This window comes from Arachis ipaensis, chromosome B10 (genome assembly GCF_000816755.2).
Source record: "Arachis ipaensis cultivar K30076 chromosome B10, Araip1.1, whole genome shotgun sequence".
In the NCBI taxonomy this organism is placed as follows: Eukaryota; Viridiplantae; Streptophyta; class Magnoliopsida; order Fabales; family Fabaceae; genus Arachis; species Arachis ipaensis.
In genome coordinates this window covers 5,390,841-5,414,721 of record NC_029794.2, presented here as the reverse complement: position 1 = coordinate 5,414,721, position 23,881 = coordinate 5,390,841, and the positions used below count along the sequence as shown (strand labels likewise).

At 33.4% G+C, this 23,881-nt stretch overlaps 2 protein-coding genes across 2 annotated transcripts; both read right to left on the bottom strand.

Moving 5' to 3' along the window:
- LOC107624552 (external alternative NAD(P)H-ubiquinone oxidoreductase B2, mitochondrial-like) lies at positions 12,451-16,483 on the bottom strand. The gene is made up of 8 exons (XM_016327053.2): positions 16,270-16,483; positions 15,701-15,953; positions 14,857-15,063; positions 14,485-14,735; positions 14,106-14,328; positions 13,864-13,968; positions 12,924-13,438; positions 12,451-12,828 (listed from the first exon to the last, which is right to left on the bottom strand). The coding sequence occupies exons 1-8, from the start codon at positions 16,359-16,361 to the stop codon at positions 12,741-12,743; spliced, it is 1,734 nt and encodes a 577-aa protein (XP_016182539.1). The 5' UTR covers positions 16,362-16,483; the 3' UTR covers positions 12,451-12,740.
- LOC107621644 lies at positions 20,457-21,832 on the bottom strand. Its single transcript, XM_016323675.2, has one exon. The coding sequence runs from the start codon at positions 21,471-21,473 to the stop codon at positions 20,646-20,648; it is 828 nt and encodes a 275-aa protein (XP_016179161.1). The 5' UTR covers positions 21,474-21,832; the 3' UTR covers positions 20,457-20,645.

Genomic DNA, 23,881 nt, shown 5'->3' with positions numbered 1-23,881 from the left:
TGTATTTTCGAAAAAAACCGACATCGAGAGAAAGAATCAACAAGCTGTTCGATTTAACTAATCGGAGAATCCAAGTATCGAAGGTGGTTTCTAGACGTTACTCATTGTGAGGTGTAGTTAGATATTTGCTTTGAGAGAGTGTGGGTGTACTGGGGTGCCGGTGTTAGAGAGAAAGAAGTCTATGTGTTGTAACAATTTTCACATAGTGATATTCTCTGGTTGTCATTTGACAACGGCCATGGTTTTTTCTCCGATAATTGGAGTTTCCACGTTAAATTCTTGTGTTGTGATTGTGTCTATTTTATTTCTCTGTCAAAGGTGTTTTCTCAAGGGGGAATGATGTCTTATTCCCAACAAGTGATATCAGAGCTTCGGTTTGGTGGGATTTATTCTTAGTATGCTCTGTGGTTGTAGCCTAGTCTGACCTTCCACATTAGAAAAGAATTTTATCCTGTGGCTTGAGGTTGATCTTTGGTTGCTGTTGTTGTTGTTGGAAGGCAGTGTGACACTGTGAGAGTGCAGTTTGGAAAGGTTCTGGCTAAGGAAAGACTTGGTATTTAAGTGTGTCCATTGTGACTCACCTCTCTTTCCGGGGGACCCTTCTTAGTGCACAGTTGAGTTATACTATTCCAGTATACGGTTGCAACAATGTCAGGATATTCAAGTGCTGTGAAGCTTGAAATAAAGAAATTTGATGGAAGAATCAATTTTGGCTTGTGGCAAATACAAGTCAAGGATGTGTTGATACAATCAGGTTTGCACAAGGCGTTGAAGGAGAGATCTCTGGTTGCTCTCTCTATGAGAGAAGATGATGTTCTCTAGAAGACAAGAAGTATCCTCATGGTATTGCCGCACTGCCATGGATAAGGATGAGTTGTGGCAATCGGGTCCACAATTGCACACGGGCATTGGTTGGCGTTGAGATGCAAGGTGTGTGGCGGAGTTAGGTCGATGGCTGAAGAACTTCCAGGAAAAGCCAATTTGGAAGTTGCACCATGAATTTTCAGCAAGGTTTCGATCTGTACCAAGGCGAAATGCTTGGAGTGGTCTAATTCCAAGTGAGTATACTTTCATGGTGGAGTATGATAGTTCTCTGAACTATGATTGTCGGTATAGACAATGGCAGCAAAGAATTGTCGGTGTTGACAATGGAAGCTGAAGATGTGTGACTATTTCAATCAAGGTGGAGATTGTTAGGATTTGGTTGAATTAGTCCCACATTGCTTAGGATAGCAAATGGAGTTGGTGGCCTAGGCTATAAATATGAGGCTAAGTTCTCCATTTGTTTTTGCACCAGTCAGAAACACTTTAAGCTTGTATCTGATTTTTCTTTTCCTCTGTACTCTTTGATTAGAGAGTGTTGTGAGGTGTAGTTAGATATTTGCTTTGAGAGAGTGTGGGTGTACTGGGGTACCGGTGTTAGAGAGAAAGAAGTCTATGTGTTGTAACAATTTTCACATAGTGATATTCTCTGGTTGTCATTTGACAACGACCGTGGTTTTTTCTCCGGTAATTGGAGTTTTCACGTTAAATTCTTGTGTTGTGATTGTGTCTATTTTATTTCTCTGTCAAATGTGTTTTCTCAAAGAGAAATGGTGTCTTATTTTATTTCTCAGTCAAATGTGTTTTCTCAAGAAGAATGGTATCTTATTCCCAACACTCGTGTCAAGCAAAAGAAGCGAAAACTGTTACTCACGAATTAATGTACATGGAATGTACATTCCAATTTGATTTGGTAAAAATTTCTATAAATAAGAGAAAACTCAAAGGCACAAAAGGTTAGAATCTTTTTAGAAATAAGCGCCAAAAGCCAAAAGCCAAAAGCACAAGGGTTACATTCCAAGTCTCTTACTCTCATACTCACACTGCAACGAAGAAACAAGCGCCAAAAGCCATCCACAGTCGCTGCTTTTTCACCTTCTACACTCAAGCATGCAGATTCCAAATCATTATATTTGGGTTTGGGCTTCTAAATTTTTGCAACAAGATATATGGCCTTTCATTTATCTCATAAGCACGCTAAGTTGGGCCCAAACAAGAAAAGACAGCACTCAATTACTTAAAATAGATTAAGTTAGCTTGGTGTTAGTTTAGTGATTAGTTTACTATTTCACTTAAATAAGTGTTAGATTCAAACTTTTGAATCTCCTTGTATATGCATGAAATTATTAATCAGCCATAAACTCTTAAATAAAGCTCTAATCTGTGACGGATTAATCATTAGCTTATCAAATTGTAAAATACCATAAAAAACCAAAATTACCTCAAATATAGTATCATTTGCTACCAGTGATTTTTCTCTCACACGCATACATGGCACACACCACACAAAGATAACAATTATCTTTTAAAGCATTATAAAAATTTATTATTTTTCTACTTGTGTCTGACTATTGCTCGTTTATAAATTATATTATGAATCTACTAGTGTATACATGACGTGATAAAGATTCATTAAAAATTCTATATTTTTATTTGAGTAAATATTAAATAAATTCTAAGTGCATATTGTTTCGTATTTCGATATTATTTTTGTAAGCTTTTTAATTCTAAATAAATCTAATACAAAACGAGAATTGAATAGATTCTAAATATAATTTATTTCTTATTTTATCTTTTTTTTTAAAGTTTCTTAATCCAAATTGAATTGAATTTACCAAGAAAGCAAATTGAAAACTCCTTAAATATAACTGGAAGAATCAGAAAATTCAGAGTTTCGTAATTTGTAATTAATACACCCTCCTTTTGAATACAAATATTTCCAAAGTCAAATTGAAAGAGTATAATATTTACTATTTAGAGAAAAAAATGTTGGGGGAAGCAAGTATTTTGCTGATTAAGTTTCAATTAAATCTTTAAAAAGTTATTAGCTTTTTTGTTTCCCATAAAAAAAAGATCTTTTTCTTGGCAACTAAGATCAAGAGGAAGGTAATTTGTCAAACTTACCCGTAAAAAAATTATATTATTCTTAAAATATCTTTTATATATTTTAAAAGTTATTGTCAACAGTAAATGCAATTCATAATTTCGTATGCGCAAACAAAAACAACGCCGTAATTCTCAACCCTACCTTTGAGTAGGGAAGAAGTGAAATTCAAGAGCACAACAAAGTGTTTATGAAATACCTTAGCTTTGAAGATAAATGTAAATGCAATAAAATAACAATATATAACCAAGTTGGGTTAGTCTAGTGGTTAGCTCACTAGTTCGCTTAAGCAAGTGTCGGGTCGTCGGGGTTCAAATCCCGCCTTGTGCATGCAGCAACCCATTGGCCAGCGGTAAACCCTTAAATGGAGCTCAGTACCGCGACAGATTAGTCCTTAATCTGCCGGGTTGGGGGATACCGTGGGAAACCAAAAAATAAAATAAAATAAAATAACAATATATATATGATGAGTTCATTAATAAAAGGACACCATTGGAGATTGCTTGAGATCGATGTATATGGATAATAAGAACGATACGCCTCTTATTTTCCCAATGAATTTGTTTCGAAGCAATATCAAGTGTGGCTTCAATAATTATGAAAACACCTGACAAAGAAATTGAAAATTTAATTACATTTGCATTTTGATTCCACTACAATTCCTAATGGATTATTTAACAATCTATATTTGATTGTTAGTATAAGAGACGACAAAAATTGAAAGTTAGCAAAAATTTTAATTTCAACCACGATGCATGTGATATAAAGAAAGGGGTTTATTAAAGTCTAAAAAGGAAGAAATAACAGTTCATTGGCGATCAATTCTTAGGTTGATTAACATCAACTTTTTCAAATTTTAATTGTATATAATTTATTCTCTTTCATATCTTTAGACTTATACAATAATTGACAAAAACCTAAGAAGCGAAAAAGGTAGCTATGAAATCATTCTACCCCCACAAAGTTACATTCTTGTATTCTAAATTTCTAATCACTTTGTGTGTTTTCGAAATAGGTCCAAAGTCCAAATACATCTAACGATCAATTTATGTTATTTTAAGACTTTTTTTTATTTTTATTTTTTGGCATATGTATGAAGTAAGCATGATGCTCAACTACGAAAAGCAATGAAATGAATTGAATGCCAAGTGTAGGTAATTACCTATATGCAACAAAACTCCTTTCCTTTCCACTATTTTCTCGAATGATAATGATAGTAATAGTCTAGGAGTCTATACATTGCTCTATATATATATAGGTAGGAGCATAGCACTATTTAGGGATAATTAATTAATGGCTGCAAGATCAAATTCTACTCAACATGTGGCAGATAACAAACCTCACCTTTAAATTAGGGGTGGCAAGATGTATTCTAAATGCATATATTTAATCTGATCCAATTCGATGAAATAGGATTGTCAATCTTATCTGTAGCAAATATGGTAGGATGCAGATTGAGTCTGAATCCTATTCGACCAACTCGTATCTTATATATGTATATGTTATATACTTATATAAAAGAGTTTTGTTAGGTAGACAATAATTTTTGTAAATAATATGAATAATGGTTCTAGAATACCCAACAAAGTAAAAAAATACTTCACCCCTTAAATTACCTCCTAAACTTTATCATTAGGATAACTATCTACACACCTAGTGAATTGAACATCCAGCCATTGTTAATTATGCATTAGTAAATCGAATAAAAAAATAACAATCCAATTAAAAATAATGAACATAATCATCTGCATACCTATTGAATTGAACATCTAATATATTCATTGTTTATATTATTTAATATTCTCAACCCACAGATAAAATAGAGTTGGGTTTATATAAAAATCTCAACTCACAAATAGAGTTAAGGTTAGATCCAAATCCTACCTTACTTTACTCATTACCACTTCTACCTTCAAGTTAATGAGTTTATTATTAACTAAAACGGAGTTACTATTAAAATAGTGGTTAGAGTTAGGGATTAAGGGTTAGCATATGCATAATACATGATGGTGAATACTATGATATTTATCACTTTATACTTAAGTTATTAAAATAAATAAATAAATAATATTTAATAAATTTTATATGATTTATTTTTTATTTTAAATATTTTATTTTTTATTTTAATAAAAAAATTAGACAATTTAGACACTATAATAAAAACACCATAGAACTCACCATGCATGATACACTATATTTAAACTGGCACGTTATTATAAAGTATGAAAAATAAAATTTTAATATTGCAATTGGAGACGTGTTGTATGTTCTATAAAATTACTTTAGGTATAGTTTGCTCATCCTAAAAGCTAATACTATTGATTGCAGTGATACCAGCGGCGGATCTTGAAACAAAATTTTGGAGGGTAGATAGAAGATAATTGTCAAGATGTTTTTGATATGAATCCCATTAAAGGTAAATTTATCTAACCTCATTTATCTGATTTGGGTGATATTGTCAAATTTAAAGCCGTTTTTTAAGGTCTCGTTCCAAAGAATTAAGGTCAAACTCATCAGATGCAACTCTTTAAATTTTTAAAGGTTGTATCTCACTTTCTTCATGATTTATTAAAGTAAAAGAACTATCTACAAGTGTTGATATTATAAAAGTTATATGTTCTCCTTCTTGAATATTAGCCTTCCTCTTAAAAAATTGTATCAATTCTTTAGTTTTTCACGATTATAAAAAATTAAATTAAATAAACATTAAATATAAAATAATATCAAATTACATAAATAAAAAATACCTAATTTTTTATATTTGAACTCAAAGGAAGAGAGAGTATTATTATTGAAAAAAGATGAAGATTGAACTTTAGTATTTTAAGTCATAATAAAGTATTTGAGCCAACTAAACTATTTTTTATTTTTTAAAAAAGTACTACTAATTTTTTTAACAAAAGTTTGAAAAGCCATGACTTCCTTATCTTAACTAAGCTCCGCTACTCCTGGATACAAAGCGAGTTAATCATTGAATTAGACGGCTACCCTCCCAAAAGAATAATAATATATGTGTTAGGTTGCAGCAAAAGAAGTTTAGAAAAATTGGACTAAGAAGGTGTCAAAATTAAACATGCTTTGAGCGGGTAGTACTTTCACAGTTTGACAATTGAATGCAACCAATGAAAAGGGTGGGCAGTCTTGTTCTGCAAAGTGCAAATTAAACGAAACGATAAAGATATTCAATTCAAGACTGAATCACCAACTGACAAATAGTTCTGCAAAAGCAAACTCTCCATGAACCTCCTTCTGTCTTCTGCCATGCTCACCATGAATAAACCGGTGAATTATAGTCTACACCTGTTAAGATAAGGAGAATGAAGCACCTCATATTTCTGATACGGATAAGTATCTTGTTGTTCAGTTTTTTATGATTTTGAAAAAGACCGTTTGATTAATTTTAAATTATTTAATCTCCTATAATAAAAGTAATATTTTTATCATTGTCCTGTTTTAAACAGATAGGCCTTATTAGCCAATAATCCAATATGTTTACTTCCAACAACAAAATTAGAAATAAAAAATATTTAAAGTAAGATGAAAACTAAAAATTAAAGTTACAAAAATTAAAAAAACTGAAAACTAAAAGTTTTAAAACCAATCCACGACCAACATGGATCGGATCCCAAACCTGCAACTACAATATATTAAAGGCAAAATGTAGGAATAAAAAATATTTAAAGAAAACAATTTTTAAAACAATGAGAAAAATTAATAGTTTAAAAAAATTATTTTATTTTACATAGGTGACTTCAAGTAACTTACTGATAGAATATTTTTTTATTAGTCTCTTTAATTTATGGTTTATTATTTACTTATAGAAACAAAAAAATAATCAATTACAATTATACATGTGCAAAAATTAATCTCCATTACATATTGTTAAAAAGATCTCATTATCGAGCCTGAACAATTTACGAATTATCTTTTATAAAGGGTTTAAATTCCTTTACAAACTTTTAGTTTAATATCTTCTTTTATACATAAGTGTTTATATCTCAGCCTTGTGTCTTTGTTGAATTAAGAAATTAACTAAATTAATTAATGATGACAAACATTATTTTATTGGACAAATTAATTAATTAGTGTTGATTATTTCTGATTAAATGTTGCAGGCCAAAACTCATTGTTGCAGCAGCCCAATAGAATGAAAATAAAACCAATGCCAATGGATTGTACAAACAAAAGAAGCCCAAAAGAATCAAAGCAAATAAACTCAGATGGGTCAAAGATATCAAACGGGTTGCATGAATGATAACCGATCCAAGCCCAATTGCATCTCTTATTCAAATCCCTCCAATTTGCTTTCACCAAAAGCAACATTCACCTTTTTTCCTCTTGGTCAGAAATAAGAGAAGTGAGAGAGAGCTTAGTTCCTAAGCTATTCACCAAAGAAGTAAGAAAGAGAAGGTTTAGTAAAAATATTGAAGTCTAATCACCCACATCAAACTGTATCAAGAGAAGTTAGAAGCTAAATGTGATTTATTTCCTTCTACATGCATCTCATTTTCTTCTCTTCATCTTCAACTCTCTGTCACTCCAAATTGGATTACATGGGAAAAATGATCTCTGTTTAACACTGCTATGAATCTATGGTCAATAGTGTGTCTTGGGGACCAAGTAGTGTGTCAATGGCTAAGATCTGGGTTTACCATTGAAAATATTTTCTTCCTTGCTGTCATGATGCTTTCGGTCAAGGAAGAAGGTTAGAACCAAAGTTCCTAATTTGAGGATTAACTGGAAAAAAGTGAGATGGTGAATGGGTGAAGCACACAGCTCGAGGGTTGACCTAGGAGAGAGCAACTCAGCAACATGCAAGGAGATACAAAAGAAGATTTTTCATCATTCAGAAGCCAAGGAGAGATAACCAGTGTTTTGAGGTTCATGTTCTTAGAAGAGTTTTCTGAAAAAGTTCATCAACTTGGACAGTGCTTCCTAGTCAAAGGAGCATTCCGCCAGAATGAGGAACTAAATCAGAGGCAAGCAAATATGGTTTATCACATAGCAAAGAGGCTGTTGAAGCATCAATCTCCTTCATTTTTTACAGATTGTAATGTTCTTTTCAATATTTATTTTTCTGTAATTTCTTGAGGTAAAAGGCTGAATGAGAGAGTCATTGAAAAAGCCTAAGAGCAAAAAGAGGCAGAGAGAAACACTTTAGTGAAAAGCCTAGAGTGATTTCAGATTTCTTTAGGTTGATTCTGTATCTTGTATCTTGTACCTGTGAGGTACCCCTTTCTTAGTTGGGTGAGCACTAAGAGTGAATAGTTAGGTATTAGCATAACCATGTCAAGTTAGGTTAGAATTTGAGAGTAAAAGGATTGTATCAATCTTGTGGAATTGGTGTATGTAATACTTTAACTATAGTGAAAATTCCACCACTGTTGTGGTGGAGACTGGATGTAGGTTGCATTGCACAAGGCAACTGAACCAAGATACATGATGGTGTCAGCTTCTCTCTTCCCTACTCTGTTCTGTTTTCTGATATTCATGAGACAAAAATAAATTGTCTCATAAATTTTTTGCTGCTGAGTCAAACAGATTCAGATTGAAAGCTTGTTTTGAAAAGGCTAATTCAGTATCTAAAAAGAAGGTCATAGATTCAACACCCCATTCTCTAAGCCTTCTACAACCTTCAGTCCTAGTACCAAACCCTCATTAAATTATGACTTAAGCATAAGATTTTGAAGGGTAGGGTGTTACATGGCACGGCCTTGGTGAGGGGATGGAGGCGTGCATGGGCGTGGCACGCTTTTGAGCTTGGTTACCTCTAAGAGTACTTTCTTGCTTGGGCGTGTAGGTGGAGTGTAAGAAAGTGGCACGCCATGTCTCTGCTTGCTTCTCTCTTTGTTTTTGCCTTTTCTCTGAGTTTGCTTCCTCTCTAAATTTTCAATAAACTTCAATAATTTTCTACAAAACATAGAAAGGAAAGCACTCAAAGTATCTTGACTAAAACACAATAGATTAAAGAGAAATCACTAACTTCATTAAGATAACTAACTAAGAAAACTACTAAAAGATGCTCATGCATCAGCCCATCCGTTCTTTGAATTGTCGGGCTTTCAAAAGGATGTCTCGCTCTACTATCTGGTGATAGATCTCCGTGATTGGGGCTGGTAGGGGTTGTAGTTCGTGAACTTCCCACCCTGGGCAGCCGGTTGGGGGCAGTGGATTTAAAGTGCTCCTTCGGGTTGTCTTTGGGCGGTGGGTTACCTCGAGGTACCGTGTTGCCGTGCTACCGTTTATTGGCTGCCACGACTTGGTGGTGAGATGGTTATAGAAGTCTTCATTCATGAGCCCATTGGTCAGGCAAAGATTGACCACGGAGTTCGTGAGCTCATCGACCGTCAAGCACTCGTCATTGAACCTGTTGAGGTATTTTCTTGTGGGTTTGTCTTGTCTTTGCTTGACTCCAAGCAGACTCATCAGGTGGTTTGCCTTTGTGATCCTAGTGGTGAATTGTGCCATGAATTTTTTGGAGACGTCGTTGAAACTGGCTATCGAGCTGTTCGGGAGGGCATTGAACAACTTAATTGCGGGGCCGACTAGGGTTATCGAAAAGGCCTGACATTGAACTGCGTCGGTAGCTCCTTCTAAGTTCATCCTGGTCTCGAAGGTTGTGAGGTGTTCTTGTGGGTCCTTCGTCCCATCGTACTTCATGTCGGTCGGCTTGTGGAACCCTTTCTATAGCTTGGCTTTCAGGGTTCTCTAGGTGAACGGGGTGACTCCCATTATCATATGTTCATTTTTCTTCATTTAGAATCTCTTTGGTGCCTTCTTTTGTTGTCGTCATGCTAGCGTTCGAGCTCTCGAAAAACGCTGTGATTACGGTGTTTGTCGTCGTGCCAGTTGGGTGATCTCTCCCTTCGCGACAAGCTCCTAGAGGTCACTTGGCTTGCATGCTCCGGCCACTCGGCCTTCTAAAGTTTGTAACCATTGGTAGAGTTCTTGAATTATTTGAATCGCCTTTTCTCTCAAGCCGTCGGTTGCTTTGGTCTCGCCGAATTGGCAGTCGTCTTCTCGTGGTTGTTGTCTACTGGGGGTTGGTTGGACTTGTATGGTGCTAGTTATCCTCCCGCGGGTTGGCGGCGCGAACGTCATTTTGTGGTTCGTACGTTCAAATTCTTCTGTCATGCTGCTAAGACTTGGCGAATTTCCACAGACAGTGCCAATGTACAACACTTCGTTGGTACAGGTTGAGAATAGGATTAGGGACTTGCCGGCCTTTAGTGGTGACATAATCGGACTTCTAGAGTGACGGGGAGTGGTATCTGCAAAGACACTCCAATGCTCAAATCAAAATATATTTGAGAGGCATAGGTGAGGGTTAGAAATGTGTAACGTACGTGAGGGTCCCTTTATATACTTTGAGGTTGTTGTCTTATCTTATCTTGTTGGCTAAGATAAAAAAAAGTGTTTGAATTTGAATGTTGGTTAGGGATTTATGGTTACTAGACCAGTTTAGACCACAATGGTAATCTAGACCCGGGTAATCTAGTCATAACTGCTCCGACAGGAGACCTAAAGATCAGATTCGAAACAGATATAAATAAAGGAAAAAAACAAAAAAAAAAAGATAAAAAGAACATAAGAGAACATAGAATATACTAATACTGTTACAGTAAAATATATCTAATTCCAGAATGCGAAGATGACTTACTAGAGGGTGGATCCACTCTACTTTTTCTGCGCAGTTTTCATTTTCGCTATTAGATTCGCTGCCATATTTGCTCCTCGTTGAATTAAGGATGTGTTATAACTTTTAGTTTAAAATTTCTCACTAATACTTTTAAATTTGAAAAAACTGATAAATCAATTTCAGATACTGATTAAAAGGTATAACTTTTTATTATATTACTGTAATTAATAATAATAATATCTTGACTTAATAACAATAATATTTTATTTTACACTACTCTCATCATTATATCTGAATTTAACAATAATAATATCTTTATTTTGCATAACTCCCATCATTATATTCTATGCAAAGTTAACCCACGAATAACTTTTTTATTACTTTGATTATTGTCTTTTTTTAAGAGTTAATTTATATAAGAAAAAAATTAACAGACTCCTCGAATGTTTTTTTATTTTTTTTGGTTTTTCTACAGTATCTTTTGGACGAATAGATCAATAATTAATTCGTCACAAATCTAAATTCTATTTAAGAGTCTCAAATATTTTTATTTAAAATTATTTGTTTTTTAGAACCGTACATATTTAAGTTAACCAATTTAACAGTCTCAAAAATTTATAATAATTTGTATGAAATAAACTTTTTTTAATATTTAAGGTAACTTAATTACATTAAGACATAACTATTATGTAATACATCACTCAACCATCGTTAAGACATATTAAGAAGAAATATATTTAGTTACAACTAAAGTCTCAGATGTCACAAAAATTAAATATAAATCACCTTTATCATATTAAATAATAAATTATGGGTTCAAAATCCACAAGCCCTCAAGATTACTACAACAAAAGACCCATGGACAGAAAAAAAAAAAAATCAAAACAAGTATTTTATGTTTTGGCATAATAATATTGTATATTTGCAAGATAAATTTTAACTGATATAAAAGCAAAATTTCTATATAAAACATACACATCCTTAAAACGGTAATAAAGCAACTTGAATTTTGATAACTCATCAAGACGATTGACATGCGTCAACTATGTAAAGAAGACAACAAAACAAAAAATACAAGATGTATCATTCTTCTCATCTTAACAGGTGTAGGCTATAACTCATCCAATAAACCAATGTGATCCATTAATTACATGCATGCATTCATATGCCTGACAATGATAACACAGCAACCATCTTTCTTTTGGGTCCTCTTGCACCTTGCAACCCCACATTTATTGCACATGCATATATAATATAACTGACCGCATCTAAGAAACTACACTATTATCTAGGAGGGTTCTGAATTCGTCCACACATACACATGCCACAAATACTAATTTTGTATCAAGTGTTAATTTACACCTCTATTAATCGGGTTTAGCTAATATAATAAGATTATTGTCAGTAAAAAAAATTAATTTTGTTTAACAAATGCATTAAAAACTTAATTTTTTAGTATCTATTGTAAGATTTTTTTTAATTTATAATTTTGACATATCTCTTTAATTCTCATTGGAGTGGTTTAATCGCTACTTAATGAAGTGGTGGAGGTTTATCGAAGCTGGTGCTTCATGATAACTTGTGTGATCCTAAGTTGTACTTGTGCTGCCATGGTGGCCTACACGCGTGCCTTTTCACCAGATTTTAATGACCAACTTCCTTGTATTTAGAATTTTAAAGTTATTTTTCTTCTTCTCTTTCTTTCTTACTTCGGTTAAAGTGACTAAGGGTTTGACTCGAGGAATCATTATTTATCTTCTGTTTGTTAACATCACTAGTATAAGATAGTTTTCATTACCAACAAATTGTGCCAAAGCCCAATTTCTAAGGCTTTCCCTCGAAATCTTTGCTCTTTGCTATTACTCTAACGATAACATTTTTTCCCTAACGATAACAATAACTCTTCCCTTGATATTTAATGAAGTATTCATATGAATAGTTTCAATGATTTTTCCCCGACCAGTTTGGAAAAATGGGAAAATGACCAAATAATGCTGCAACTCTAATATCAACTAAGATGAAAAAAAAAAATGAAAAGCAATTCATCCTTGACTGTAACAACCCTGCCGCGAGTCTGCTAGTGTACTACTCTCTTATTCAAAAGAATCGGTGAAACTGAAACAAGAATTTTTCCTGAATCAAAAGAATTTTAATATTGCTTTGAATTCCCTCCTCCTATATGCGACTTGAGTCTCTTCCAAAGATAAACCGTCTTGTCCAGTCTGTAACTACCAAGGCCCTTGTGCGCCAGCTTACTTGCTTGCTGTTCAAAGGATCAAACAGAATAATTTAAGAATTCTAACATGGTAATACGAAAGTATCAAAATTCATCATGTGTCGTTGTATGTAACGCGATACCTTGCATAGACAGAATACCATAGCCATTGACTGCTGTGGCCAATTGAAACCCAATCCCCAGGAAGCTGAGCAGCTGTCTGTTCTCCTCCCAATGGAGCGAATTGACCCAAATGCTTGTACCTAAAGGGTTTGAAGCGATGGCGACCTTCTCCCCTGAACCTGAGAGGACCCTCTGGATTCTTTTCACACTCTTCCATCCGGTTGAAACACTTGGCTAGGTAAGTGCCTTGCTGAGATGCAACCTGAGCTGTAGCCGGAAGAAATTTCATCTGGGAATCCACTTTGGAGAGTGCTGTTTTGAGTTCCTCGATATTGAGTTCAATTGATTCTTTCTTAACGTCTCCTTTGGCTTCCTTCAACAGATCAGCGATGCCGCGCATTTGGTTATTCTTGAGATACAACTCCAGCTGAGGGTATCTTTCGCAAATGTCATTCATGGCCTCTTGAAATTCTTTCACCGTTAGTGTTCCTGAATTGTTTTTGTCAGCCTTCTTAAAGATCGCAGCAATATCTTCCTACAATCCCAAAACCCATTTCAGAGTTAACAATGAAGAATCACAACATTCAATTGAAAGAAATAGCTGTCAAGGGTCAACTACTAAGCGCTAGATTGTCAGTTAATGCATCTTATCTATACTGAAACTCAGTAAGCTTCAAAAGGCATAATTAACAATAGAAAAAGTAAATGACTCTGTTTAAAGATGTGAGAGAGAACTTTTGCGACAGAATTAAGAAAATGAACTCTCAGCATCAACAAAATTATATATATGTCTAGAATAAAAAAAAAAGAACATAGAAAATGCAAAAATAGAAGTTACACGTCACATTACATTATTGATGCAAGATTATTGGTAAGAATGCACATGCTTAAGTGTGTGTTTCTGTGAACACTAAGAAACAAGCTGGTTAAATATGTGATGAAGAAATTGTATTGGTATACCATGACTTTCCGCTGGTTGATGGTAGCACAATCACCGAGTGCATACACATTGTTGCAACCCTCAACTCTCAACCATTCATCAGTAGCTAAAGCACGCCTGCTAGCCTATTTAGAAGAGTCAACAACCAATAATAAATTCATGCAATGAAATTGTTCTCTGCCGAATGATACTAAATATCAAATAAACATAAATGGAAGCATGAACCAGCACAAATATAATGTCAAATTTCTCAATGACATACCTGACCAATTTGTGCCATGAAATCTTTAATAAATGGACGAGTGCCAATGCCAGTTGACCAGACAGCCATTCCATATGGAATTGTCTTAATTTCTCCTCCATTTTTCAGTTCTTTAGTGGAAATCTCCTTATCAGTTACCTTCACAACCATGGACCCTGTTTTCACATCGATTCCATCTCTTTGAAACTTGTCTTCAGCAAAAGCAGTGATTCTTTTGTCAAACCTGCATAAAGAGCAAGTGATGAAGACAATATGACATAAGATTCAAATCAAATGTTAATTGTTTCAGCATTTAATTCACCACCAACTTTCTTGAATTGTTTGTAGTACATCATAATAACAGGAGCAAAAAAGTGTTGTTAGAGTTTCACATCCTTACATGCTCAATATATGATCCCCTGCCTCCAGAAGAGTAATTTTAACCAAATCTTTAATTCCCGGATACAATCTGATCATATCCTCATTGACAAAGTCATGAAGTGAGGCGGCAAACTCTACCCCAGTTGGGCCACCTCCAACAATAGCAAAATGAAGAATTCGCTTCTTCTCTTCTTCACTTAAATTGGGTAAATTTGCCCTCTCAAAGCAGTCAATAACAGTTCTTCTAATCTTCTGAGCATCTTCAACCTCCTGCATAACACGCATGTCCATGAGAAATAAATAAATAAAAAAAGCATGTAGACAAGCATATTTCTTAAGTTCTGCTCACTGGGGTTCATGCTATAAGGGTGAACATAAAGTATGAAGTTACCTTCAAGAAATGGCAATTCTCCACAACTCCTGGAGTATTAAATGTGTTGACATTTGCTCCCACGGCTATGATTAGATAGTCATAGTCCACGACAAATTCTTCTTTCCCATTCAAATTATTGTTCATATTAGATCGACAATATATTTTTCTGTTTTCAGCATCAATCTTGACACACTCTGCTTCACTGAATAGAACGTCCACTTCCTTCTGCTCAGAGGAAAACGAAGAAAAATCCTAATTATAGCAATTGTCCAGGGAAAAAGTTGTGTAAATTTACTTCACTAGCACCGCCATTTGTATCTCACAATGATAACATTTTATGATATGTTACATTCTTGCCAGCTCATTTGAGATTAACAAATTACTGCATGAAGAGAACTACATGGTTTTTTATGCTCACAAGTCACAACAGTGAAGATAATGTAAACATACAAATTACTAAAATCTGTTTATGTGCCAGAAAATTTGTTATTTTTACCTAGTTCTCTGTCATTATCAACTTTTTGTCCAAATTTAAATTGAACTTGAGGTAATTAACTCATGTGACATTATTTTGTCCAAATAAATAATTATTTTGAAATTAAAGAAATAATGAGACCGCCGAGGCGCCGATCTTCATCTTATTTGTTTTTTAATATTTATCTCGCAGAAAATGAAAAGTCAAAATGCACTTCCATGACTTTATTTTTTCGTTGAAGTTAATTTTAATTTTTAAAAATATAATTCTTTTAATTTATAAAATCAACCATATATTATATCTCATATTTTTAAACATTAATGGTTAACTAATTACTAAAATAATAAATTCATGCCAATGAAATATTCAATATGATGCATTTCTTACCTTCTTAGCAATATTGCGAACGGGTTCAACAATGCTTCGAGCTTCGACGGTTCCGCACGTTACACTAGGCAGCAGCGGAGTGAAGGCAAAGTAGTTACGCGGCGAAACCACCTGCACCTCATATCGCGGATTGTTTAGATTCTTCAAGAAGCTAGTCCCCGCCCAACCAGTTCCCAGCACCACCACCTTTTTCTTCTCGGTAACCGGCACTTCAGAAGAAGCAGCATCACTGTAAGCCAAAAGGCCACCACCACTGCATTTCCATCAATTCATTAATCTCCGTCATACACATACACATATACGTTAGATCTACAGTTCACCATCTACGTAATGCGTTCAGTTTTACTTGCATATTTATAAGAATTGTTCACCTATAACAGACTACGGTTTGATGCAAACATGTATCAAGTGTTTGAAAAAAAATCCTGAATATAGCTTGAAAATTATAATGTTTTTCAAAGATAAGTATTGGATCTAACGTGACAAGATATAATGAAGCAAGTGGTAGCGCAACTGAGAACAGAAAAAGGAAAATGTAGATAGAAGAGAAGGTTGATGATGATACGTACGTTACGGTGGTGCAGAGGAGTATGAGCTTAAGATGCGAGGGATGGTCTTGGAAGGATTTAGAAAGACGCTGGAAGAAAGCGAAACTCGTCATAGCAAAGTTACCGATAAAGAAGACGGAGAGGGAGAGAAAAAGAAGAAACGGCAAAGAGAGAGAAAGTCGTTGTAGAGAGAGAGGGAGAGAGAGTGTGTCTGTGATGTAAACGCGAGAAAATGGGAAATGGTGGAATGCGTGTGTTATAGGGTTTGCAGGCGAAGGCGCTGTCAAGGTTCCTCCATTCCGTTTTTTGCTACTCTTTTTTGACTTGGCGCCCACGTTAGGGCTAACACGAGTCATTTTTCTTAATTTTTTTTTTATTTCAATTATAATATGCAAACAAAATATTACAAATATATTTTTTATTGAAGAATAATTTTATTTTAAGTTTTTGTGGTTCACAAAATTGACAGGTCTGCAACCTCGTTCCCGAGATATAGGGGCGCCGCCTCATTGAGCTGACTCGTTTCTCAACATCCTACCAACATTTACATTGTGCCAAGTGCCAGCTAGTATATGTAATTATATTCAAATAAAAATAAGGTATAAGTGACAAAAATACCATGAAAATGGGAAAAAAAATTAAAATAATACAGTCATCGGTTATATATTTGGTTGCAACGTTCATGTTAATAGCCATTTCTAGGTTAATAGTTGTCTTCACTTTTACACCTAAGTTAGTGAGTTGGCATGTGATTGGCAAGTGATTTTGTTTGTACAAGATGGGAATGAAGGAATTTTTTTTTCCATAAATTATAGAGGAATAATTTGAATACTCTAAAGCAAGTTAGCTAGTTTGATGGAAATTAAATATTGGTTTCATACACATTATAGTCAGCAAAGCGCATTTGACTGAACATCTATCATTTTCTTTTTCAGCAGATGTGTTGGTGTTCAATTCAAATTTATATTAAAAATTTAAGAATATAGCGGAGAATAAACCAAGTTAAATGAAATAGTAAAAAATACACATAGAGATTAGGGTTTAGGGAAACATCATTTACCATCAGTGTTTGACCCAAAACATGATGAGTAAAAGCTTTTTTAATGTGGAGGCGGCAGATGCTACTAAAATGTGGGAGAACAATAAATCTCCCCCCAAAAAAAAAAAAAATTGTTGACAATAATAATTTCTAGAAGGAAGCTGGTGGTAGGCAGAGACAGGCTGTTCCACCAGCATGCCCAACCTTTTCCAAATGCATACATAACATCATAACATATATAGCTTCAAATTGCAGCACAAACATGAGGCTTTATTTTTAGCATTGTGATTTAAGTAGTGTTTTTCAATAATGTGATTTAATATGTAGTATAATTTTTAAAAAAAAAAAAATACAAATATAACCCTCAGACTTTTTGACCCATCAATTTGTTTATTTCTTAAAAAAAATTTTAATTCATACAACTGAGGTTTAGATTTTTCTATTATCTCAAATCAAATCCTGAATTTTGTTTCTAAAACAAAATTGAACCTCTGATTTGTGAATTTCAATTAAAATTTTTTTTTCTATATCTATAAAAAATATACCATTTTTCTATAATTAAGCCTAATACATTCAGAATTTCTATAACTAAAAAAATTAGCCCAAACATGAATAGAAAATAAGATATATTAGGTGATATAAGAAAAGTCTAATTCGGAAGTACTCAATATACAATTCGCTCGTTTTTTCCATGTAAATTATTTTACAATATCAATCATTTTTTTTCTTGGGTCAGAATCATAATTGGTTTTATTTTTTGGTCGCGGGTCATAATCATAGTTTGAAATGGAAAATATCCATAAATTCCAAAACTCTTCGGGCTTTGAAGAATTAGATATTGGGCCAGGCTGATTTGGACTAGTGAAATTTCGCAACAACACTCTAAATGATCTATAGGCTGAAAATGATTACAGTCATATTCTTGGCAGCTATTATAGACTAATGATCTAACTGATAAAAAATCATCTAGTATATGATGATGTAAGGAAGATAATTTGGTGAGCTTGGTTTAAATATCTAACCATATGTTTTTCATTCAATATGTGATATACGTTTTCTTCCATTTGTTCTTCATGCAGAAAAGTAAAATTAAAACTACACATGTTCTTTTCCAAGCTATGATATGTCTTCGTCAATTAGAGTTTCTGCATGATCATTATAGTATGAAAAAATATCTTTGTTTACACTGCTACGAACTGTATGTTATCTTGAAAATGTGACAACAGAGAATTATAGACCTCAGGCTAAAGGAGCGAGCGAGTCTCCATCAAGATAACTACTATAATTGAGATATGTGGAATTAAAGGTATATATGCTATGGGAAACATTTCAAGTGCACTAGTTGTTTTAACCGTTGATCTGAATTATAAAAAATATATATAATATATATTAATTAAAATCAACGGTTAAAATAACTGGTGCACCGATACTCCCCGGTGCACTTGAAATGTTTCCTATGCTATGTGGCTAACATAACAATTGTCCCCAAAAACAGTTTCAAACGGGTTAACTTAGCTTTTATATATATACGTACGGCTGCAAATGAAATGAAATTAATAAATTGAACTACTTTTTAAGAGGAGGATGATCATATATAGGTGTATGTGTAGTCCCTTGTCCATGTCAAAATTGTCCTTTCCAAACGTACACACACTGTTAATGAAAGTGGATTGATCAGTTCTTAGTTCTTATTACAAGTAATGGTGGCTACTGGTGATGATGATTTCGCTTTGAAACTTTGATGAAGGTATGTATAGTGTGTTGAAATTGAAATAAAAAGAACCCCCGCTGATTGTCTCTTTCTGATCTGTCCTATATGATAATAATCACAATTCACTTTCATTCAATCTAAATCAAGTGGAGCCCTAAATTATATCTGGCTTCTCATACATTTTCATGCATTATTTTTATTTTTAGAACAATGAAAACTGTAGTATCCATAATTTTAAACTAAATCTATCCACTTATATTATAAGGGACCAAATTAGTATTTGAAGACTACTGTGCTTTAACATGGAAACTTGGGAAGAGGAACCATCTAACACATTAAGCTACCGGGGTTGCTTTATATGGGAGAGTGAACTACGCTCTGCGCACGCACGTTCCAATGTCTTGAAGAAAAGAATAGGTATCTCTCCAACTATGTATCAAATAATTCTACGTGCATGACGCGTTAAATAAAAGATAAAAGAAAAAAAAAGGGATATGATATTGATTATGATTATGCATTAACAAGCTAGCTAAGTCTAAATTTTAATTTGTAATCTTTTCATGGTGCGACGTACCTTTCTTTGACTCACATTTTGGGGACAGTGACAGGAAGAAAGAAAGAAAGAAAATAAAAGAGGCTCATTTTGTTGGATATGAGAAGTATGTGTGTGTTGTGTATTAATGTGGAAAATGTGGGTGTTAGATATGGATGTGGGAACAGTTTTTTCTAAAACAGGGATGAAGAAATTAGACCATCTAATTTCTTTGTAAAAAAAATTAAGTTTACTAATCGGATAATCCGTCCGATTAGTGTGAAAGAGAAAATTTAAATTTTGGTGAATGTCTTATTTGTGTACTCCAAATTTTTTTAATTTTTTAAACACAAACGGGAGGGTTTGATTTGTGTACCCAAAAATCGGATCGTCCGACTTTTACTCCTGACACCACAGTTGCGTAAGCACTTATACACTCCATATCTGCGTTCTATACTATTTTCCCTCCCACATCTAAATAAAAAAGTGAATAAAAGAGAGAGTAAGAAACAAAAAAGGAAAGATAGAGAAAAATAAAATATGGAGAAATAAGGAGAATAACCCATTTTTGTGGGTTAACCAAGCATCCATAACGCTCTGTTACTCTTAGTATGTGTTGTCACTTGTCACTTTCACTACCATGTCCATTTAACTTTTCTTCTGTCTAGAGGAACATGCAAGTGCTAATCACTTTGTTGAGTGGGACTTCGTGTCATGTTTGAATCAATCAAGTGTAACCCATTCAAGTTTCACGCTACGTGATTAAAGTTCATTTAGATCCAAACTACCACTTCAAAATTTAGATTTGGATCTAAAATTGCTTAATGCACCAAAATGGTTTCATACAACGACACTAAATCTTATCTTACCAAGATAGACATGTGTTAACTATTTGATACATTAATTTTTAACATTAGTGATTATGATTAGTCTTCGTATGTTTAAAATATTCCCTTAAACACAAGATGAACCACGTTCACAAAAAACACAAGATAATCAATCTACTATGTTAAGGAGTGGCAACTCCACTCTCAATACAAAGCATATATATATGACACCATTTTAATGATGATAATATCCACTCACACTATGTTAATCTTCAATGAAATATCACACTAGTTGCAACTAATCTCACCGGAGAAGTGCCTGTCCTCATCGGAAAATTCTCTTTGCCGAGTCGGAGAAATATCAATCTCGATCAAATTCTCTTCCTCAAAGTGAAACTCCAACCCACACTTCTTACCACTACCATCAAGAGCTATTTCAATTAGTCCTTCTCTGTCTTCTTCATCCCAAGTGAAGCTCATATTCTCCGGCGAGTCCCAATTCCCGGTCGCCGGAAAACCATTCTCCGACGAGCTGTCCGAGTCAGACTCAGGATAATAACGCGACAAAGAAGGGTACCTGAAGATAGTCGTGTCTTCTTGTTTTTCATTGGAATGATGCTCTGCTTCTTCACCTTCATACTCTTCATATATAACCTCCAACGGTGCTTTCACATTCCATTCCATGAAAGACTCCTCAAAATACGACTTTGATTCGAAACCCACGTCAGATTTGAACTCAATTTCAGAATTTCTCTTGATCCGGTCGTTGGAATTCGTTTCAACAAGCTCAATTGCCTTCCCCTGTTTCTCTTCTCTGTTTCCCCTGTTTTCTTCTTGGGCAATGGATTCTTGTTCTTCAACTTCTTCAACATGGTTCCTTTCCTTCTGAAATTCTTCACTTCTCTGAATTACACCGAGACGGAGAATGAAGAGTAATAGAACGCCGGTGAGAATCAGAACAGGTGAGAAAACTATTCTCCAATATTGATGAGGCAAATATAGCAAAATCAAGGTGTAGAAGATGACAATGCAATGAAACAGAGGATCAGAAGAGAAAACAGAGAAAAAAGAAACAGTTTCATTGCATAACAAGTTAATAATTTTATCAAGAGCCATGGCTGAAACTAACTTCAATTCCAAAAGTAATCCACTTTCATCATTGCCGACAAGCCATTAGCAGAGAAAAGCAGATGATGAAACTTTGAATGATGAGAAAAGAGAAAAAAAAAAAAGAAAGAAGTTTACAAATTCAATTGAGTTGAAAAGGGGCACAGTAGAAGATGGGTTATTGTGGGGGGTTTATAAGTGTTTTTTGGCGTGAAAAGAAGGCATAGAATAATAGAGTGGGGAAAGGTCAAGAAGGGTGGTGTGGTCCTTTACAATGTATATATTACACGGAAAACCTACAAATCTCAACCTAAAAAGTTGCTATGCTTTTTAAGACTTTACAAATCCATGATCTTAATCAATGTATGATGTATCAACTATCAACCCCGTCGGTCCGTACTGATTTTAGGTTTTAATTCATGGAATCTATCTACTTAAATTGCTTTCCCTTTTATGGAGCAAATCGAGACATTGATTTGAGGAGCAAATGACGTTAAGTTTGTTCATTGTTTTTGGTTAGTACTTGGTAACCTATAGAAGAATGTGATTATGTTACGTTTTACCTATAAACACATGAATAATTTTTAGGGTAAGTTTCTCAATTAGTGATCACAAATTTCAACTACTTGCCGTTTTTGGTCAGTCATTCACATTTTCATGTCTAACTTCTTTTTTTATTTTTCTTTTAACGTCTTAACATTAGTTGATGGGTTTAGGAAAGTTTATTCACATGATTAATTTATTAGCGCGGTTGTTTTTGGAAAGTTCTGAACGTTATTTTCTTTGTACTATATGCTTTTATCGATTGTTTGATTGCAACAAAGTCAAGCATCGTTCAGTATGGTAATTTTACATAAATGGAATTGGAAAGTTATCACTTTTTCTATGTATCATATATACGATAATATGAAAATGATTCCCCATGATTTGGCTAAATTATGGTCCCTCTATGCCATCCCTAAAGTTCAAGGCTTTCGGAATATGTGCTCTCAGAAACTAATGGACTAAGGACTGCATCAAGAAAAATTCTATTTATTGTTTTTCAAAAAAATATAATACAATCGTATCATACCGCATTTTGCATAAATTGTTTCGGGATTAACTAATGATTAAGATTTTAAGAAGATAAGGAATAATAACTTTTGAAAATTTAAATGCATCGAAAACATTAAGGTAACGTTTGACAGATACTGACTGATAAAGATTGAAATAAGTTTTAGTATTATGTTTAGTATAGAGTGGAAGATAAAGAATGAAACTCTAATTTAATTTGTATAAAAGATAAAATTAAAATTATTTAATTAAAATTGAGGTATTTTATGTATAAAATGTTATTAAAGTTTTGGTCTTCATCTTCAAAAATTTCAGTCTATTATATCCTTACTTTTTGAAAACATCGAAATACTGAAATTTTGAAAATAAAAATAAAAATTTAAATATCAGTCTCTCACCAACAAATATAATATTAAGTTTCATTACTTCAAAACAGATGCTATCTAAAAATTTTAAATAATGATTTGATTTTTAATTTTCATAAATTTAAGTTGTGTTGTTCGAAACCATATAACTTTTGAGTTGATTTGGGGAAAAATTATCCCAAGTAGAATATTTGATTCATGGGTAGCAAACTAGAAATAATGCCACTTTCATTCAACAATTTTTTTTCCCCAAAATATCCTCGTATAGTCTTATTGCATTTGACCATTCACACCGTGCCTTTCTCATTGAGGAAAAATTAAGTAGCAGAATACAAAGGGGAATTGAGGGAAAAGAGAGGGTATTTTGGGAAATTAATAAAAAGATGGTTAAATGAGAATGACGATAGTAATTTGGGAGTGACATTAACATTAGTGCTACCCTTAATCAAACTCGTCTAATTTGAACGTGAATTTTTTCTCCCATTTCAAACGTTTATAAAAAGTAATCACATGTATTGTTATTCATAAAAAAATATTTTCAAATTATTTTAAAATGTGACAAAAATATACATCTATTTTAGTTTGGATTCAATTAGATTTAAAGCAACTCATATTTTTCTTTAGCCATATCACAGTCGCAAATTCAAAAATTTTATAAGAGGGATCAAATTAAATACAAAATAAATTAAAATATAATATAACAAAAAGTCAACAAAATATAATTTATAGTATATAGGTTAAAATTAATAATTATATTATATAGAAATCAACATTTAACTACATACTTTAGGATATTGGTATTTTTAAATTTATTTTGTAATATTTTATATAATTAAAATTATCAATTTACCATCTGAAATAAATTTTGAAACATTCTCTTTTTCAACCTATACAATCATATAATTTGCTAAAAATTTTTTTTCCATCTTGTTTTAAAAATTTTTTTTATTTAAAAAGTGTATTCAGTTGTTACTGTTGTTATAGAAAGAATCAAAATAA

Excerpts from the sequence above, each read along its gene's own strand:
- LOC107624552 (XM_016327053.2), bottom strand. The coding sequence starts at position 16,361 with ATGACGAGTTTCGCTTTCTTCCAGCGTCTTTCTAAATCCTTCCAAGAC. Across the intron at positions 15,954-16,269 it reads CTCCTCTGCACCACCGTAAC|TGGTGGTGGCCTTTTGGCTT; the intron begins GTACGTATCATC and ends ATGGAAATGCAG. Across the intron at positions 13,439-13,863 it reads TCAACCAGCGGAAAGTCATG|GAAGATATTGCTGCGATCTT; the intron begins GTATACCAATAC and ends TTGGGATTGTAG.
- LOC107621644 (XM_016323675.2), bottom strand. The coding sequence starts at position 21,473 with ATGGCTCTTGATAAAATTATTAACTTGTTATGCAATGAAACTGTTTCT.